The following is a 21766-nucleotide window of genomic DNA, read 5'->3' as shown; positions in this document are numbered from 1 at the left end:
AGTGATGGTTATATATTGCTAAAGGAACATCTTTTTTTAATATACACTACAAAGGTAAACACCTTATGAAAAAAAGTTTAACTTTTCTAGTACTTCAAGACTCTAAACAGGCCCATTATATTAAGCATACCACTTTCTGTGTCTTTTTGTATATAAGTATTCTTATAGAATAAAGATATATTGTCCACAATATAGATTGATTATATGAGATTATATGGAAGCAATTAACAGCAAAAATGGACAACAATATGGTAGGAAAAAAAACAATCAATAATAGTCATAATGCTATATTATTTTCAGTGACAGGAAAAAATAAAGGCTTTGCATGTGTTAGATTTTTGAGTCTATGTTTGTTCTGATTATTCAGGTGCGTTTCTTGTAGACAGCAGAAGGTTGGATTGAGTTTTTTGATCCATTTAGCCACTCTGTGTCTCGTAACTGGTGCATTTAGTCCATTGACATTGAGAGAAAGAATTGTCCTGGGAGTTAGTGCCATCTTTATATCGAAGTTTGGTGTGTCTGTTGGTCAGTCTTGTCTTAAAGTAGGCCGTTCAATTTTTCTTTTAAGAATGGTTTTGAGTCTGTAAAGTTTCTGAGCTGTTGTTTGTCTGTGAAACCATGTATTGTTCCTTCAAACCTGAAAGTGAGTTTTGCTGGGTGCAGTATTCTAGGCGAAGCATTTATTTCATTGAGTTTTGTCACTATGTCCCACCACTGCCTTCTGGCCTTGAGTGTTTCCGGTGACAGGTCTGCAGTAAATCTCAAGGATGTTCCCTTGAATGTAATTTCTCTTTTCAATCTTGCTACTTTCAGAATGCTGTCTCTATCTGTGGGATTCGTCATTGTGACTAGGATGTGTCTTTGGGTGGTTTTTCTGGGGTCTCTTTTAGTTGGTACTCTTCGGGCATGCAGGATTTGATCACATGTATTCATTAGCTCTGGAAGTTTCTCTTTAATGATGTTCTTGACCGCTGATTCTTCCTGGAGATTTTCTTCCAGGGTCTCTGGGACTCCAATGATTCTTAAATTGTTTCTGTTGAGCTTATCATAGAATTCTATTTTCATCTGTTCCCATTCTTTGAGTAATTTTTCCATTGTTTGATCATTTGCTTTGAGGCTTTTTTCCAATTTCTTCTGCTGTATGGAATTGTTATTCATTTCATCTTCCATTGTACTAATTCTATCCTCAGCTGCTGTTAACCCGTGGGAAAGTTCAACCATGTTTTTCTTCAATTCATCTACTGAGTTTTTCAGACCTGTTATTTGACCTGAAATTTCAGTTTGGAGTTTTCTGATTTCTATCTTCATATTCTCTTGATTCTTATTATTGTTCTCTTCTATACTTTGTTTGAGTTCTTTGAACATCTTCCATATTGCGACTCTAAACTCCTTATCTGAGAGACTGACTAGTTGTTTGGTCATGTTCAAGTCATCAAAGTTGCCATCGTCATTCTCTATGTCTGGCACTGGCCTGCATTGTTTCCCCATTTTCACACTTTGTATTGTGGGTTTTTCTACGTGTTGTGGTTGTATTCATTGGCTAAATGATGTGCACAGCGGGGAAGCAAACTGGAGCAGCCGTGGTCCTCTGGCGTCTGCAGATGAGCCACACACAGGATGAAATCAGGCCGAAAATGGAGCACAGCACAGAAGACAGGCAGATAGGGGTGCTGGCATCTGAGTTCCAGGAGAGTTCCTCAATTCTGTCTCTCACTCTGAAGCAGGCAGGATCACCGGCAGGAACGCTGATGAAATCCAGTCTCAGGCAGCTGGAAACTGCATGGCCCAAGATGGCTTCTGTGCCCTTCTGACTCCCGGCAGAAACCAGCAGGAATCAGTGTGTGTACATCCCGACCCACCTCTGAAGCAGGCAGGATTACCAGCAGGAATACTGATAAAATCCAGTCTCAGGCAGCTGGAAACTGCGTGGCCCAAGATGGCTTCTGTGCCCTCTGACTCCCGGCAGAAACCAGCAGGAATCAGTGTGTGTTATGTCCGGAACTACCTCTGAAGCAGGCAGGATTACCGGCAGGAACACTGATGCATGTGTTAGATTTTTGACTTTCAATGAAGAAAAATATATCTATCCTCAAAGAATATCTTATTCTCAATATTCTTATTTCAGTTATTTATATTACAAAAATTAACCATAACTTAATTCTTAACACTTCCTGAGACAATTATTTATATAATTCTAGCAGACTACATACATAAAAATTATATCACATAAGTAATATTTGTGCTTGAACTAACTATAATTAAACATTATCATCATATGGGAAATAAAGTTATTGAAAACTAGTTTTAAATCATAAGTACAGAAGACAGACAGATAAATCATTAGTGTTAGAATATAGTTTAAAATTCGAAAACTATTATAACTCAAGAAATTTTTTAAGAATATTTAATTTCTGTACATGTAAAATAACCAATGGATTAATATTTTTTCATTTGTTGTTTCAATAGGCATGTGTTTGATAATAGAGGTAAAAGGCAAAGGAGGTCATTGTTATGTGATGGAGATATAAATGAGCTACAGACTCATTAGTTACTCACATAAAACTAAGAAAACATCATTAATGCTTTAAGGTATATTCTGCAGCTATAGGAGCAAAAACTACCATATCTGAAGATACTAATGTACCACAGTTTTTTTTGTGGAATATACAAAAAGGATAGCATGGTAATAATATCCAGAGAAAATAGAGACGAGGGCCAGGAGAACCAGTCCATGGTATGAAGACTGCCACAAATAATGGGGGAATGTAGTTAGAGCAGGAAGTGGCCACTATGACAATGATAGCCGGAAATTGACAGAGGACCATATGGGATGCCAGGGATCAAACCCAGGTTCATTCCAGGTTGGCCTTATGCAAAGCAAACACCCTACCTCTTTACTATTGCTCTGGCCCTAAAATAAAAATTTTAATAAAGCAATAAAACTACTAACAGAGCCAGAGTGATAGAACAGTAGATAGGATACTTGCTTTGAATTTGGCCAACCCAGGTTTGATCCCCAGCATCAAATATGGTCCCTGAGTCCACTAGCAGTGATTCCTTATTTGTGAAATAAACCCTGAGCACCACCAGATATAGCCCCAAAGCATACAAACAAAACAAAATACTAACAAAGTAAATAAAATAAGTAATTTAAAATATAATAAAGTAGGGAAAACATATCCCTTATCACTAGCATTTCCTGATGGAAAATAAAAAACATAGGCATATCTATTTTTTTTTCTACTTCTGGAAGAGTGTGATAGGCATTCGTGCCTCAAAAGGGAAAGAAGTACTGTCAGCAATCTGATGATATCTGGATAACAACTGCCTAATCCAATGGGAAAGATCAACATTCATTTTGAATGGAAAAAGACTAAAAATTTCCATTTAAATGAAAAAAGACTAAGAATTAACACTTTAATTCTAGACCAAAACATTTTAAGTCTAGTTTGAATAATAAATGAGTACACTTTCATTTCTTTACTTGATGATGTACACACTTCTAAAGATTTATAAGGGATATTCATGACATTATGGGGATGCACTCTTTTTATGGCACATAACTTGACATACTTGTTAGTACTTTTTTCTATGCCTTTCCCAGCTAAAATGCACAACTACAAATCAAAGTGGAATGCAACATGCATACATACCTTAACAAGTCTTTCAGAGAAGTTATCTATGCCTAATTTTCTTACCTGCACATTTCAAGCCAAAAACATAATTTCCTGCATAATACCCATATAAGTTAAGATATTATTTTTAAAGGAACTAAGTACCATGTTGCTTAGCTCTGGTATCATGGTTCATGCAGCTGTTTCTAAATTGAGTTAGTTTGTCAGCATTGAGGAATGGTGGAGATGTTTAAGACAACTGCCCAAGTTGAACATATAAGTTGAATTTAGAAAAGCAAGCCAGGGTATTGTATATTGTATGACTTTAACTGTGGGAAAACAACAAATGTATTATGAACAATCTTATAGCCATGGTGTTTAAATAAATTAATAAAAAAATGTAACTTCTAAAAAAAAGTAGAATATTGTTGGCAGGAGCCTACAGCAATAAATTCTGTACTTTAAAAAAAAGTAAAGCAACCTCAACTTTGGGGGAAGATAAAGATAATATAAATCTTTGAATGCTGTTATAATTCACATAAATTAAATCAGAAAGCTTTAAGAAGATCTCTTTTTTCAATTGGCATAATTTTTCTATCATTTCACTAGGTTAAGCCCATCTATATTTGTTACAGAATTAATAGGTCAAGTTTGGGTAGCTCTAATTAATAAAAATTAATAGTTTAAAGTTTATTTCTCTTTTTTTTTTTTCAAAGTTCAGTGCATACTCCTGACTCTAAGCTAAGCAATCATTCCTGGTGGGCTCAGGATTTATTTTGATGCCAGAAATGAACTCAGTCAGTTGCATGCAAGGCAAGTTCCTTATCCGTCTTCTATATCTCCAGGCCCAAACCTATAATTTTTTTTGACAGAAATAGGATGAGCATCTTCACCAAATTTCTCTGGGAACAGCAAATCTCTCACAGGGTTAGGACTGAACAAAGCTACTTTGAGAAGCAGATGGGAAGATGATTAGATTGACTCGCTGGCTTGCTATTTTTAGTCTTGATAGAACTGGTTGAGGCAGTTTTGGCACAGGACTATTTTATTTGTAAGTCTATGGCTGACAGGACTAATTTATATTTTGAACGTGGGACATTCTATAACTTAGAAATTGCATTAAAATGAAGGCTCTTCATTAAAAGGATAACACAATTTGATCAGAAGTAAAAATAGAAAATAACTCAATTTTTATTTGGTTAATGCTCACTTCACAAACTTTATTGTCTTGACAATGTCTTCATTTTATCTGTTCTGAAAAACTTCCTGAAACTCACTTTCAGTAACAGAAAGCTGCAAGTTATCAACCAGGGATGTCTGCAATTGAAATAAAGATTCACAATCTAACCCAAATGATTTGCTACAGTTCAAATGCTAAAATGCTGAGACTGTTCTGGCTGGATTGGAAATAAAATTCTTGGTCCCTTTCATGAGTAGCCTCATCTTGTACAGGAAGTGAAGCTTGGAAAAACAATTACTGTTTTAAGTTGTAAGTAGCAACTAGTTTTGACTGTAGCAATTTTATCTCCCATGAAAATTATGTGTGTTCATAATAAGTAGATTTTTTTCTGAACATGACATCGGCTTTTAAACTTCAGCTCTCTAAATTCTTCAAGAAGAATGAGTTGTGTGGTTTTCTAAACGCTAAATATTACATTTTTAATAATTTCACCCATGGTATGGACTTTGTTAGAACAAATGATAACTATTACTGTCTTTAGAGAAATACTGTCCTCATGGACACACAATGGGGCACAGTAGTGAACAGATCTGCTTAATCATCCTAGATTCAAAACTTACTGAGGATTCTTATATTCTTATGGGTGGCATCCAAGAGCTACATAAAAGATATTTTTTAAAGATGATTTATGGGTTTGGGGTGGTGTTTTGTTTGCTTGCTTGTTTTTTAATTTTAAGGTCACACTCAGAGATGCTTAGGAATGACTTCAGGCTATACACAAAGGAATTACTCCTGGCAAGGCTATATGGGACTATATGGGATGCCAGGGATTGAACCCAGATTGGCCGGGTACAAGGTAAATATCCTACCCTTTGTACTATTGCTCAGGCCCAGTTTTATGTCTTAAAATAACAAATTTTGTTGTTAGTATGGAAGAGAATAAATCTCTCTGCTGTACCATAGTGCTGCCCTTCTTTGGGTGTTCTACTCATCTATGCATAATTTTTGCCTCCTCCTGCCAATGAGTGGTTGTTCAAAGACTTTGTGTAATTATATCAATAACAGCACATTATCAGAAGACTTATTTTATTATTTTTGTATACATGTCAATAATTACATAATTCCCCTTGTCTAATATATTGCTTCTAAATTCACTTGCATCCCTGGGAACTTAGATATCCAGTCTATCCATGTCTTGAGAAGAGATAGTTATTAGAACATAAGATATATATATATATATATATATATATATATATATATATATATATGTATGTATATATAGATAATAGACTGCAGCTCAATCATGAACAACTTTGTAACTGTGAAAAAAAAACAACTGCATTATGAACAACTTTGTAACTATGTGTTTAAAGTATATGAAAAATTCCCTAAAAATAGATCTCTTATAGGACCCAGAATATTTTAGAATTTAAACTATTGTAAAGCCTATGGTTCAAGAACTATGGAGATAGCACTGGTGCTAAAATAGAGGTATTTATAATATATATATAAACAATTATATATATTTCCTTAACTATATACTATATATCTCCTTATATATACATACTAATGTATATGTATAGATGTTTTATGTTAAAAGGATCCATATGAATCCTTTATTTTTTTTTGCTTCCTTTCTTATGGATAAAATGTTGCAGTGGTATAAAGATTCCATGTAAAATACTATATTTATATTAAAGGCTTATTTTTGCAAAGCTTCTTTTGCAAAGTGAATACCAACCCAATTTGGTCATTACTATTCTTTTCATTAAGGAAATTTTTTGTGACCCATATGAGACTTCATTTAAAGTTTTCCATTAGCAGGGGCCAGAGTGATAAAACAGCTGTAGGGCGTTTGCTTTGCATGAAGCTAACCCAGGATAGATCTGAGTTTCCATCCTTGGCATCCCCTATGGTTCCCGAGTCTGTCAGAAGAGATTTCTGAGCACATAGCCAGCCAGGAGTGACCCCTGAACATAACTGGGTGTGTCCCCCCAAAAATACCCTAAAATTTTCCATTAACATCATATAAATGCAAAGATTATTTGGGAATCAGATTGCAAGAATAAAACACGCTCAATAGTAATTTTATTTTATTATGTTTTTAAATTAAGATATGCAAAGAGTAACTAATGGTGTTCTGTCATGTAACACGGTAGCAAAAGTCTGAAAAGCTTTATGTATTAAAAACTTATTTGTATTGAGGATAAAAAAAATATAGAGTGAAATTCAATTCATACATACAAACAAAATTTGTGTGAAACGAATAGGAAAAATGCTCAAAACCTGTCAATCTGAAGGTTTGCATCTTCATGGGGAATTAGTTCTCATAATTTCCTCTGTCTTATAGCTTACATTAAATTAGAAAATAATATTCTGTGCAATGATAATAAAGACCCAAATCATGGTTTTTGGTCCTTCAAGAATATCATGTCACAGAAAAATAACCACACATATATTACTGATGACATAAAAATCACTTTGTTTTCCCTTGAGATATTGAGCCCCTTTCTCAAAATCATAGAAGAGTTTAAACCATCAGAATCATCAAGAATAAAAATTTGGAAGAAATAGTCAAGTGAACTGAATTACATATATGATTGCACAGTTTATAAGCACATATGCTAGAAAAAATATAGAGGCAGAAGACTTAGAACAAAAGAATACATAAAACAAATCATGCAGTGAATGAAGAAGCTGAACCATTAAGTGAATAGTGAACTCTGAGCTTAACTAGTGATAAGTGTGTTGGCACCAATAGAGGTTGGTGCTTAGTAAATGAGCCGTTGGCCCAAAGCTGATTCCAGAAACACTATAAGCAGAAATTTTCCTGTCTGCAATATATTGCTCAAATAAAAACCAGACATATCTGCTTTTTATCTGAAAAATAGAGCTGTACCCTAGGTATTTTTCAAATTTTATTTTGACTCAGAGTTTGTGAGGTCTTCAAAACCAGGTTAAGTGTTTTAAAAGTCTAAATCTCATTACAAGAAAAACCATGTATTTTGGGACTGGAGCATAGTAAGCTTACCTTGCACAGAGCCAACTGAGGTTTAATCCCTGACATCCCATATAGTCTATCAAGCACCTCCAAGATTAATTCCTGAGTGCAGAGCCAGGTATAACCCCTAAATAGATGTGGGCCTCCCCCCAAAAATCAAACAAACAACAAACAAACAAAATGTACTTCAAGATCAACTTGCAAAACAAATGCTAGGCTTGGTTTTGTACCATGGTGAGGTTTCTGACTTTTGTTTTAAATAGGAAAAAGTGTATGTAACATATAGTTATTAATCTTACATAATGTTTTAGGCATCTATACCAAATACTAACAATTGATTACAATACTAATCATATGTAGGCTTAAAGTTTTATTGCTGCTTCAAATCTGACCACCAGTTTATGCCTGGATATTCATAATACAAATTAGTATATAATTTTTTTTAATTTTTGGGCCATAACCAGTGATGCTCAGGGGTTACTCTTGGCTATGCACTCAGAAGTCACTCCTGGTTTGGGGGGCCATATGGGATGCCAGGGATCGAACCATGGTTCATCCTGGGTCAGCCGCATGTAAGGCAAACACCCTTCCCCTGTACCATTGCTCCAGCCCCTGTATATACATATTCTTATTTTACTAAAGGCCACTAAACATAGTCATCCCAAGTTATGCTTATAGATGGAAATTATAAATTGGGTGTATAATCCTACTAAATTCCGGGTTGTATGTATAATGCTATAAGAAAGGAAATGGGTCAAGGGAATAAAAGATTTTCAAAAATCTTTCTAAGATGAAATTGGAACTAACATATACAACATATAAGACTTGTTTGATTAGAACTGAATAAGAAGTCTGACTTTCTTAGTAGTTAAGATCATGTTAGAGTGATATCTGATTCCAAAACCAAACCCAGATGAATCTGGTTGCTCATTTATTTTGCAGTAGACAATCCTGGGACATCCCTACCAAAGCAGACAGCAGCATCTGCAGTCCTGGCAACCTGGCTCCCAGCACAGGTTTGTCACAAGGCAGCCCTAAAATAGAACCACAGTAGGAAGAATCTGAACAGGGAGATCCATCTGCATAAATGCCCTGCCCTCCAGGGAAATAGAAACAAAGCCATAAGGGAATGGCGTTATGGAAATAACCCTTCATCTGTTTCACTTGTGCTTTCAAGTATTCAGATCTGAGCAACACTGCAGAGAGAAGCTTCAGCAAAACAAATGTATTACACTCACCTCACCCCATCTCCCCCAAAAGGGAGGAGTAGAAAGATAAGATTAGGGAGGAGAAATAAGACAGAAACTTTCAGAAAGGTAGCGCAAGGGCCGGAGAGATAGTACAAGGGTTATGGCATTTGCCTTGCACAAAGCTGACCAAGTTTCAATTCCCAGCACTACATAAGATGCCCTGAGTACAACCAAAAGTGGACTGTAAGCATGGACCAGGCATAAGCCCTGAGCACCACTGGGTGTGACCAAAATCAGATAAAAACAGAAAACAAAAAAAAAAAAGGTAGTGCAAATATTTGTTTCTGAGGTTGAAAATCTAACTTGCAAAGCCTGGGGACGAATAATACTCACTTTCAGATGATTTTCCACTGCAAGACTTAGCTTTAGTGTTGCTTTGTACAGGACAGAAACCAAAAGCAACCATGTGATTACAGAGAATGGGTTAAACTCAAATGAGTCAGTTTAATAGAATGTGATTCCCTGTACATGGGCTCTGAACCTCACACAAATTTAAAAATCTTTGTTGCTACCATTATCTACTTCCCTCCTGTTGAATTGATCCAAGTGACTTTTTCTCACTCTTTTTTTACTTCTGTTTTCTTCCACATTCCATTCCTGCAGTTGCAGGAAAGAGTATCCAATTTTAGTAACTCATACTTTAATCTAAGATTGAATGCTGTTTGGTAATATCTTGTTCTTTTGGGTTTAGACAGTATAAACAGGTCACAAACAGAATATTCAGGAAGGCTTACCACTTCCTTTTCTGTTGCTCCCTTTTTTAATGAAAGGTTACTAATAACTCAGACTTATTTTCTTGAAATGAAAGCATGGTGCTTGTGTTTTGCTAACTGTCTCCAATCGGGATCAAGTCCCTTGATATCAGGGCCAGAGAAATAGTATAATGGGTAAAGCATTTGCCTTGCATGTGGACTTGGGGTTGATACTTGACACTGCATATGCTTCTGCCGCCACCCCTTACCCCAGCCTGCCAGGAGAGATCCCTTACAACAGAGCCAGGAATAAGCCTTAGTATTGCTACCAATAAAACAAAACAACAACAAAAAGCTCCTTGTTATGCATATATGTTTCTCTCAGGTTCAAAGTAAGTGTTGAATGTAAAGCTTAGCTTAACAAATGGTTTTGTAGTGTCTGGGAACCGGGAAGGAGCTTGTAGAGAATTGAAAGAGATACAGTTAGAGGTGTGTGTGTGTTTATAGGGAAAGGACAAGGAAAATAATTAAGTCTTTTTGGTCTGTTATTTCATTAAGAACTGGTTTTTTCTAGAAAAGCCATTCAGTTTGAATAAATGTATCTTTGGTGACAACACTTTATATCCCATTAGGCAAAGAACCTAGTCCCCAGAACTTTCTCTAGGAGCCAATGACACCAAAATAGAATCTCAGGCTGGAACTGGACAGAGCAGGACAATGTCACCCTGTCCAGACAACTGATGGCTGTAACAGGCTGTGGGTAAAATTGCAAAAAAAAAAAGACTCTCTTACCATTGTTTTTTCTACACATAGGCAATATATGAATGACTTAGGAAACTTGAAGATTGTTACTTTATTTTGAGCCCCAAGGTCATTGCAGAATAGTTAAAGTCAAGGGTGAAATGAAACTGTCTTGATTCTTGATTTATTGCTCTGTTATGTGTGTGTGTGTGTGAAAGAGAGAGAGAGAGAGAGTAGGAGAGGGAGAGGCAGAAGGAGAGGAAGAGAGAGAGAGAAAGAGAGAGAGAGAGAGAGAGAGAGAGAGAGAGAGAGAGAGAGAGACTTAAGGAATGCACTTTAGGTTCAGAGAAGCTTTTTGCATAGGTGGCTTCTCACCATGCAACCTACCCCACCTCATTTATCTCATCCATTGCGGTACAGTACTCCAAGCTATAGGCCAGGGTCTGTTCATACTCCTCTAATTTGGCACACCAGTTTACATAGTCTCCTTCAATAAGGTCCAGCTGCTGCTTCAGATTCTTTGCAGAAACATTAAAACAGTTCTGAAAATTCAAGAGAAGTTAGTTACAAGGGGAAGGAATTAAAGACCAATAAGATGAATGTGCTATTGCTTTGCACTATCGGACTCAAAACAACATTAAAAAAAGAAAAAAAATGGCTTATGATTTGTTTCACCTTAAGAATATTTGAATATGATTTCTGAAAAAATGCCAGACATTGATATGATGGAAGAAAGCTTAATGTTACATTTCCTGTCTATTATAAACTTCAGTTTTTAAGATTTGCTCATCACATTCGACTCCTTAGAGACAGTCTTCATTATAAGGTGTAATTTTTACTTCAGAAGGCATAAAATATGCATTAGAAATATTGGGCTTCTGCACTATAATTTTCCTGTCATCTTGAGTTTAACCTCAGGTTCATTATGCAAGTGTTCCAGTCTCTGCTCAGCATATGCAGAGCAATGCAAAGGTTATGGCCATATTCGAATTGGAGAAATACTGCTTTCTTTTTTTTTTTTTTTAAATAATACCAATAAAATAAAACTCTTTAGAAGAAAGTTTCCTGGAAGATATCATGTTTGGTGAAGTAAGCCAGAAGAAGAAAAACACAGAATGATCCCACTTATTTGTGGTATAGAGAAGAACTGGATGAGCAAAATGCAATGTAGTAAAGAGGGATTGTTGACTTGACGCCAGAGGAGAAAGACAGGGAAGGAAAGATCAAAGCATGAAAGAAGATGGGAAAGGGGAGTAATGAGGCAATGGAAGCTATAGCTTCCATTATATTTGTGATATGGGATAATCTACAGAGTATATTTCTGATTTAAAATCTTAATGTAGCTTTGTCAAATCCAAACATAGTGAGTGACATAATAATTTTAAAATTTCTTATAGATATATTTAAAAGGAAAAGATGTATAGGTGCAATTAACTTTCACATCTTTACTTTTAATAACAAAATAAAGTATTAACAAGGTTTACTTAATACTACATATATGACTATTCACACTTAGAGCACATCTTAATTATGAATTTTTATAAAAATTTTTATTTTACTTACATTTTATAGTTTTTAATTTTAAAACATAGGTTTACATATTCGAGAAGTTATAAGCATGTTTAATTTTTTCCAACAATTACATGGTCTTTAACTTTAAATTAATTAAAATTGAATAAAATCTAAAGATTCATACTTTAGTTATATTTAGACATATTTCAAATTAAAAACAACAACAACAGCAATAAAACAGGGAGCCATAGTACAGCAGGCAGGGCATTTGGCTTGCACTCAGCCAACTCAAGCTCTATCCCTGGCACCTTCGATGATTCTGAGTCTGCCAGTAGCAATTTTAGAGCACAGAGCCAGGAGTAACACTGAGCGCCACTGGGGTGTAGCCTCAAAACAAAACAAAACAAAAAAAACAAACAAAAACCTATACTTGTATATTTGACTACATATCTCTACTCTTTTTTTGGGGGGAGGGGCACACCCAGTGATGCTCAGGGGTTACTCCTGGCTATGTGTTCAGAAATTGCTCCTAGCTCAGGGGACCATATGGGAGGCTGGGGATAGAACCATGATCCATCCTGTATTAGCTGCATGCAAGGCAAACGCCCTACTGCTGAGTCAGTGTTCTGGCCCCATTTCTCTACTCTTAATTATTATTAAACTAGGTATCTAAATTTTTTCATAATAATATTCAATTACTTTTTTCTCATTGGGAACAGAAAATTACAAACTTTAATTAATTAAAATAATTAACATATACTACATATTCTTTTTTAAATATACCGATGAAAGCCATAGCTATAATTGGATATAAATGATGATCTAAGTTGCTTACAGGCTGCTGCAGGGATGAAATAACATCTGCTCCCAGGGATAGAACAAGTTTGTGGAGACGATCTATATGTGCTTTTTTTTCCTGAGAGCGACTGAGATGAATCTGAACATTGTGGGCATCATCCCATTCTTTTGTCTGTTCTAGAAATCCCAGTTCCATTGATCTGATGAGATGTCCCAGCTGAAATTCAGGGGATTAACAATGAACAAAAGTTTCTCATTTATAGGAAGACATATCCTTCTGAAAGCCTTCAACATTTTACTAGCAGCTAAAATAACCACCACGGTCATCAATGATTAGTAGCATTTAAGCCAAGTGTAAATCACAATGCTACAAATCAGTGAGTGCATTCTACCTATGTCAATTTTATTAAAGAAAATTTGATCATAGTTCAAAACTTGAACAAAATATGAGTCTACAATCTAAATAAATTCTAATGCTATTTTAATGTGATAAAAGTACATCTTCATTTTCTATTAACAGAAGCTAATAACTATGAAGTTTTTGTTACAAAGCAACCTATAGAGACCAGAGAGTTGTATGCCTCAAATCATGTATGATTCTTAAGCCTTTCCAGAACTGAGTGATTCCTGAGCACAGAGCCAGGACAAGGCCCTAGCTAGGAGTAACCCCTCCATAAATAGAAACCAACAAGTATACATTTATTGAGCATATGTCACTTGAAAGAACAACAATTTGTTTATGTTTTCTCACAGGAAACAATTTGCCCTTGAGTTGAAGGTAAAATGTTTAGATTTATGAAAAATAAAAACTGTTGGAAGAACTGACAGATTTAGATGGTAGAGAGTAGGGGGTAGATAAAAGCCTGAAAGCCAAAGCTTGTCATTAAGTATGTGTCCTTCATATTCTTTTTTTTAATTGATATTTTTGGGCCACACCCGGTGAGTCTCAGATTCTCAGAGTAAGGTTACTCCTGGCTATGCGCTGAGAAATTGATCCTGGCTTGGGGGACCATATGGGATGCCGGGGGATCAAACTGCGGTGTGTCCTAGGTCAGACGCAAGCAAGGCAAACACCTTACTTCTGTGCCACCACTCCAGCCCCAGTGACTCCTCCATATTCTAAGCACAGTTTGACCAGTACATAGAGAGAGGACAGAGCAAGAGCTTTATAATGTGAAAAGCTTCTTAGATCAGAATAAACAAATTGGTCTCTAATTTACATAATAACTTAAAATTTTTACAATTTAAACTGGGACTTCCAGACATCCATGACAAATCTAACCTCTTCCTTTACTTGATGATACTGGATTATCTTGCTCAGGATATTATCATAATCTTGGATTCTTTCTTTCTGTTTTTGGTGGAGGTCGAGGAGATCTTTCAGTTGTTGAGCCTTCTCTTTCACAGGATGGCCTTTGCCACTTAAGTCTTCTGATTCTTTTATAATGTATTGAACCTCATCAGCTAATAGCTAAAAAAAATGAAGTGATAAGAGGAATTTAACTGTTAGAGAATGATTTGCTTTATAACTGAATATTTGAATGTTTAAATAATAATTAGTTTATTAATAAATATCTATTTTAAACCACCTTTACCATTCTTCCCATCAAGTTCAAGCATGTTACTTGATACCAAGAATATAATATTTTTCCCTCTTTTAGAAAAATATTTTAAAGACCAGTGCTAAAGAAGGGTTTCAAAGCTAAGTGGTAAAATGAAAAGTAATTTCTTTCTATGGCACACTAAATATTAAAGACATCTGCTAGTTAAATGATACATTTTAATTATTTTAAGAAGCTAAATAGCATCATTAAATTCACTTCTGACATTTAATACAGACTATACATACGCCATGTGGATAGAACATCAAGAGGAAACATATATGAATAAGGAATTATTTGAGATAAGATTATCCAAATAAACCACTAAAATAAATGAACATTTTGGAAAACAGTCATTCCAGAACCTACCAATAGTCCCTGCATACAGAGGCAGACAAACTATTATTCTTTTACTCAGTTCCAGTTCTTTAGAGGGATTTAGATTCTGGGGTCACACTTAAAAAAGAAATACAAATGAAGGGGAAGCCACTTTCATTTTAGAAATAGATATTAGATTAAAGGTACATCAAACATAATTTAAACCAATGTCATTATTAAGAGAATGACCTTCAAGCTGAAACTGAACACATAATCATCCAACACACTCACATCACGGTAATAGAACAAAGAATTTTGGCAAAAATCTTTACTGTAGAAGAAATGAAACACATAGACACATAACCTCATGAACATGTTCAGTAAATGTGTGCACACAATAAACACTACATATGTAAAAGAACCTACCACAGGAACAGTGGAACAGCAGAAGCTTTTAAAAATTTGAAGAAAGGAGCTCACATTAGGTAATAATGATGTTTGTATGTCAATATACAGTGGTTATATATTATTTCAATTTTGTCTTGAACCTAAATTAAAAATATACTAAAAGAATAGAAAATCTTCTGATTCAGGGATTCCTTAGAGTCTATGTTTATAAAATAGTGATTAATAGAAGCACTGCATCTTTATTTTTTTTTCTGAAGAATAAGAATTCAAGCAGAAGGAGAACTACTTTCTGGCAGTTTTGTGAAATCAGAAGTGGCAAGAGTAGGATCTAAGGAATGTATTAGCGTCTGAGCCTGAGAACATGAGTCATGCTCTTTCTCCTGTCCTGAGAACTCTGGGCTGGAGAATGGGAGAACACAGCAGAATTCTTGGGAGGGTGGTAGGAGCCTGAGTGTCAGTGGCTGGGGAGAGTGACCTCATGGGGTAATTTTAGGAGTAAAGGGCAGCAATGCTTTCATGACACAGGCTGCCCTTCGTTATCTTTCAAGCCCCAGCTATACCATATCTCTGCTTATTTTGAAAACAGTCAATATATATGATGACTATATTACCATGAAAATAATGTAATGCTAATTAAAATCATCAAGGTATGATATTAGCAATAATTTAGGGCATGAATGGTTGAAATCCCCAAATACAAAACAGTCCCAAGGATAATAGAAGTGTAATTTTAAGTGGCTATTTAGAGAAGCAAAGTTTTTGTTTTGAGAAACAATAATTCAGCATTTATTGTTCATGATAAATATACCATTTAGTAAGTAGCAATTCACCATTATTTACTAAAACCTCAACTGAAGCTGGTTTCTTTTCACATTCTAGCCATTGATGTCTTTACCTGGAACTGAGGCTTCATTTCATGCCATTTTTTCTGTACACCTAAAATGCTCTGGAGGCTCCCTCCAAGGTCAAGAGCAGACACAGGCATAAGAGCTTCCTGAAGAAGTTTCACATTGTGAGTAGTCTGAAATAAACAGTGGATCGTAAGGCACACGATCTGTTATCAGCAACAATATGTTAACAGCATCCCAGTGAGGACTTGGTATTGATTTTTCAGTCATCTACCCGAAGGAACTCCTGTTTCTGAAATCAGCACCTACCTGAATCTCCTTTACCATTTTTTGAAAGCTAGACTTAACAAAATGTCGGATTTGACTATTTTTTATGTGTGAACTTTAGAGGCATTCATACCTGCACTCTGGTGTGCAAGTGTGAACATATTCATCTCCAAAATACACTCAGCCCTCCTAGACTTTACACCCATTTGACAAGAACTCCTCTTCCTCTATTCTGTTTTCTCTCTCTGAGATAACTTATACTAATCAAAACCTCCAAAGTGGAGTTTTAATAAATTTTACAACAATTATAAATGCAATACATGCTCTTTAGTTTTGACTTATTTCACTGGCCAGCCCTCTAAGTTGTAGCATGAACGAGAATTCCATTCCTAAGATTGAGTATCAGCACCTTTTTTTTTTTTTTTTTTTTTTTTTTGGTTTTTTGGGCCACACCCGGTAACGCTCAGGGGTTACTCCTGGCTATGTGCTCAGAAGTTGCTCCTGGCTTGGGGGACCATATGGGACACCGGGGGATCGAACCGCGGTCCGTCCAAGGCTAGCGCAGGCAAGGCAGGCACCTTACCTTTAGCACCACCGCCCGGCCCCAAGTATCAGCACCTTTTTAAGTTGCTCTTTGAATGCTGCCCACTGCTGTTTGACAGGCCTCTTCTCAGTGGCTTGAAGTTTCCATGTCACTCTGAGGTGACTGAGTTCTTCCCTTTCTGCCTTCAGGCTTTCCAGAGTGTTCTCCATTATGTGCATTTCATTTCTCACATCTGCTATTTCACTCTCTTTTGCCTGTTAAAGGAGTAACCCGCACAATTTTAATTTCAAAGAAGTATAACAGTTTTGTGTACAGCTATTTGAGGCGGTAAAAACTTTATCACGGTCAACGAGGAGCATAATTCTGATACCAAGGCAAGACTGACTGGCTTGTACAGAGGCATAACACAGTTCTCAAACCCCATATCTGTTGTTTGGATACCAGGTACAGGTGTTCGGACAACCCCTGTAAGACTCCAGTGTTTTTGTCTCCTGCTAAGTTCTGTTTATTTCTTCTCTTAAGGAGAACTTGATTGTGCACTGTGATCCAGAAATATTGAATTTAAGATTATTACACATAAATCTTGAAATTTAGTAACCTTTTATTTTAACACAATAGTTAGAATATATCGAAAATTCTCAGCATCTGGTAATTGTTCTGAGCCTGTTTTTCCCTTTCAACTATCCCATTGTGTATGGTTCAATTATTTTAAGTTCCCTTAGGAACTGTTTTCAAGTTATTTATTTTTATGAGTACTGAAATGAAAATTTAGATATCTCTAGACTTGTATCTATGCAACTGCAGAAAATCTCACTAAACTTAGAGCTTCTCATCTCTGTTTTCACACTTTCTAGCTGACTGATTTGAAATCTCTCAGACAATAGCTTTAAACAAAGGAAAATTCAGTTGCAAGAAGAAACAGAGGCGAGGTATCAAGAAATGTCCTGTGTTTTAATTATGTGTAAATATTTTAATGCAGAAAATTTGTTCAACAATGCTTTTCTTTGATGGCAAGTCTTTCTTAATATATCCTTAATTTGCAAATTTATAGAATTTTAGGACATATCTCTATATGTGCACAGGATTCACCACTCTTACTACCAAATTTCCAGTGTCATCCCACCACCAAAATATTCCTCTTCCCTTTCCCTTTTCCCTCTAGTAACCAACATTATTTTCTCAAGTTTGGGAGTTAGGCAGTTTTTACTAGCTCATTTACTTCTGCTAATAAAGCCTTACATTTCTAAAAGCCAAGGCACTTGTATTTCTATAATGGCCTTGAAAACTATCTAAAAGTCAAGGGACCCTGTAGATTTCACTAGAAAGACTATGTCATAAATATGTAAGAGGGTATTTTAAGTAATGTGCCACCTTACATGTAAATTAGTCACATAAAATTAATATTATACATTTACATTTTATATTCAGACATTAAAAGAATATTTGCGAAAGATATATATGTATTTTCAGGTGTTAAATGAAACTTCCACATTAATATAAGGATTTAGTAAAGAATGATATAGTCTATAACTATAATTAAGAAATATATAATATGAAAGCTACCAGAATAGCAGATTTATCTCAAATTAACTTTACATATGAATAAAATTATGAATGAATAAAATTATCTTTTATATACTATCAAACTATTAATAAAAATGTAATATAGAATAGATTTTAGTGTATACTTGGAAACTGCGTCCTGTCAGTAGCCATTAGAGGGCAAGGATGTGGGCTGGAGCAATAGTATAGGAGGTAGGGCACATGCCTTGCACATGTCTGATCCAGGTTTGATCCCTGGCATTCCATATGGTACTCTGAACACTTCCAGGAGTAAAATTCCTGATTATAGAATTAGAAGTAATGCCTGAGCACCACTAGGTGAAGCCCCAAAACAAAACAACAATAATAAAGTAAGGTGGACTAGAAAGAGATCTAGAAAATGAGAGATTTTGTAAGTGAATTCAAGGACAGTGATTTCTGGGCAAATGTAAGCACTTGATCAATTTGGGAGATTAATTTTTTTCCCAAGATCTAATTAATATACACATTATTCATTCTCCTGATGTATAGGAGAAAGAAAAATTGTCATAATTTGTCCTACTGGGGCAATAAATTACTCATCGTCCATTTAGACTCATACAATGGATCTTCAAATGTGTTGTTTTCTAGATACTGTGATAATAATAAAGCAGTATCTCGGAGAGCATTCTTGGCACTCGCCGTTATAAATTAGTAAATTGGCACTTTTATCAAGACATCTGCCAGACTTCTGGCTTAATTCAATTTCTCCATTCTTGATTTTGTAGATAAACTGAAAATTTTCCCATTTCAGACTTGGAAAATATGAGCTACGGCACATAATCAAGAGATGGACACTCAATAGAAAATGCCAGCAGGCTTTTATCCTTCTTAATAATCATACATGCTGCCACATTTCAATAATAATGTTTGTTTAAAAGCATTTTAATTAAAAAATATAAAGAGGTTTATGACGTGTTTTATTTGACTTACCAACAGTTTTATCTCTCATAATATAACTAAATCAATCAGGTTGACTAATATGTGAACCTTTTTTTATTATCAACAAGGAGGTATTAATTTATCAAATGGGAGCAGTGAGCCAGAGTAATAGTACAGTGGTAAGGATGTTTGTCTTGCACACAATTGACCTAAGTTTGATCACTGGCACTATATATGGTCCTGTGAGAAGTCAGTGAGTTTGAGCACAAATCCAGCAGTAAAATAGGTGTGGTTTTTCCTCCAACCCCAGAATGGCAGTGGTAAGAATCTTAGGGTAAAGTGACCATGTTTAAAATCTCAAGAAAAAGAACCACTAATGTATAAGGTAAAATACACATTCTTTATGAGTACTAAGTGGACATTTGAATATTATAATAATCTATAGTTTATGTTTATTATATTATTTTTGCTATTCAGATACAAGTTCCTGCATGCAAAGCATGTGTCCAGTCCTTTGAGTTTTCTCCTTAGCCCAACTTAAATTTATTTGGATATGGAGGCAAAGTATGATTTTTAATGGACTCCTGCTTCAGACCTTGAATTAATGTCTGACTGTTCAATCCTGAACACCTTGAGTAACTTCTAAGACTACCCTGAGATTTTTGTGTCTGGGTACAATAGAATAGCATAGCATAGGATAGAACAGCTACAAAAAGCATCCATTTAAAAGCAGTGGTGAGCTTCTGTAGCAATAATAACCAAAGAAGCAAGGACTCTAGAACTGATTATGATCAACACTATTAATATAGTTCGGACATATTCAAATTTTCTTAAAATAACCATGGTTATTGCTGAAGCCACAAGTATCTGCTGCATCCATTACCCACAATCACTGCTTCACAACTGGCCCTACTTCACCTATGCTCTCTGTGAGACTCAAATCTGACCAAAACTCCAGGTATCTCAGTATGTGGGCTGACATCACTAGGACATTTTTGGCATGAGTGAAGATACCCTCCCCCGCCTCCAGCATTCTTGTACTTCTGGAAGCTCTGGCAGCCAAAAACATATCCTACAATTGCTGCAATATCAGCAATAGTGCTCAGAACTGCAATATTTTAATTATTATGATCCCCAAAGGAGACATCAATTTAGACACTAATGTATTTAAAGCCACCTATCTGTTCAAAAATAACTAGCAACAAGAGCTTAATAAACTTACTGACAATGACCTAATCACCTCATTGTGAGATAGAATAATTTTTACAATTTTTTTTGCTTTTATCCCTTTTCATCCTTTTATCCTTATTACTCTTTTTTTGAAAATAATTTTCCTCCCACTTATCTGCAAACAAATGTATTACAAGCAACTATGTCAATTATGTGACACCTGGTATTTTAATAAAGTAACTTATATTAAAAAATACTCATTGTAAATGTTCCCTAGACATAAGATCAACTAATTTTTAATAAAGGGGCAAGAAATCCAAAATAGAGTGAGGTAATCCTCTTCAACAAGTGGTGTTGGCACAACTGGTTGGCCACTTGCAAAACAGTGAACTTAGATTCCCATTTAACACCATGCTCAAAGGTCAAATCCAAATGGATTAAAGACCTTGACATCAGGCCTGAAACCATTAGGTATATAGAACAACATGTAGGTAAAACACTCCATGACAGTGAGACTAAAGGTATCTTAAAGGAAGAAACAGCATTTTCCAAACACGTGGAAGCAGAGATAAACAGATGGGACTATATTAAGCTGAGAAGCTTCTGCACCTCAAAGGAAATAGTGCCTAGGAAACAAAAGCCACCCACAAAATGGGAGAAACTATTCAAGCAATAATCATCAGACAAGGGGCAAATATAAAAATATACAAGGTAATGACAGAACTCAACAAAAAAAATATATATATATAACCCCATCAAAAATTGGGGAGAAGAAATAAAGACATTCACTCAAAGAAGAAATACAAATAGCCAAAAGACACATGAAAAAATGTTCCACATCACTAATCATCAGGAAGATGCAAATCAAAACAACTATGAGGAACCATCCCACACCACATGACTAGCACACATCACAAAGAATAGGAACCATCAGTGCTGGGAGGAATGTGGAGAGAAAGAAACTCTGATTCTCTGCTCGTGGGAATGGCGTCTAGTTCAGCCTTTATGGAAAACAATATGGAGATTCCTCAAAAAAACTGGAAATTGAGCTCCCATGTGATCCAGCTATACCACTCCTAGGCATATACCCTAGAACACAAAAATACAATTCAAAAATTCCTTCCTTACACCTTTATGGAAAGTGATATGGAGATTCCTCCAAAAATTAGAAATTGGGGTCCCATGCGATTCAGCTATGCCACTCCTAGGAATATACCCTAGGAAAACAAAAATACAATACAAAAATCCCTTCCTCACACCTATATTCATTGCCATGCTATTTACAATAGCCAGACTCTGGAAACAACCAAGGTGCCTTTCAACAGCAGCCGTCAGGAGAGATGAAGTCATGACATTTTC

The 21766-nt window shown here is 35.5% G+C and overlaps 1 protein-coding gene across 1 annotated transcript in view; it reads right to left on the bottom strand.

The window, feature by feature from the left end:
- CCDC141 (coiled-coil domain containing 141) overlaps positions 1-21766 on the bottom strand; it is a 230691-nt gene that overhangs the window by 40770 nt on the left and 168155 nt on the right. The window contains exons 13-17 of the mRNA XM_049773528.1: positions 16849-17028; positions 16011-16136; positions 14071-14259; positions 12826-13005; positions 10871-11020 (exon numbers count right to left, since the gene is read on the bottom strand). Of these exons, the coding sequence (XP_049629485.1) occupies positions 10871-11020; positions 12826-13005; positions 14071-14259; positions 16011-16136; positions 16849-17028 (825 nt within the window). The remainder of the gene's footprint in view (positions 1-10870; positions 11021-12825; positions 13006-14070; positions 14260-16010; positions 16137-16848; positions 17029-21766) is intronic.

Source organism: Suncus etruscus, chromosome 5 (assembly GCF_024139225.1).
Source record: "Suncus etruscus isolate mSunEtr1 chromosome 5, mSunEtr1.pri.cur, whole genome shotgun sequence".
Lineage (NCBI taxonomy): Eukaryota > Metazoa > Chordata > Mammalia > Eulipotyphla > Soricidae > Suncus > Suncus etruscus.
This window is presented reverse-complemented; position numbering and strand designations above follow the sequence as displayed.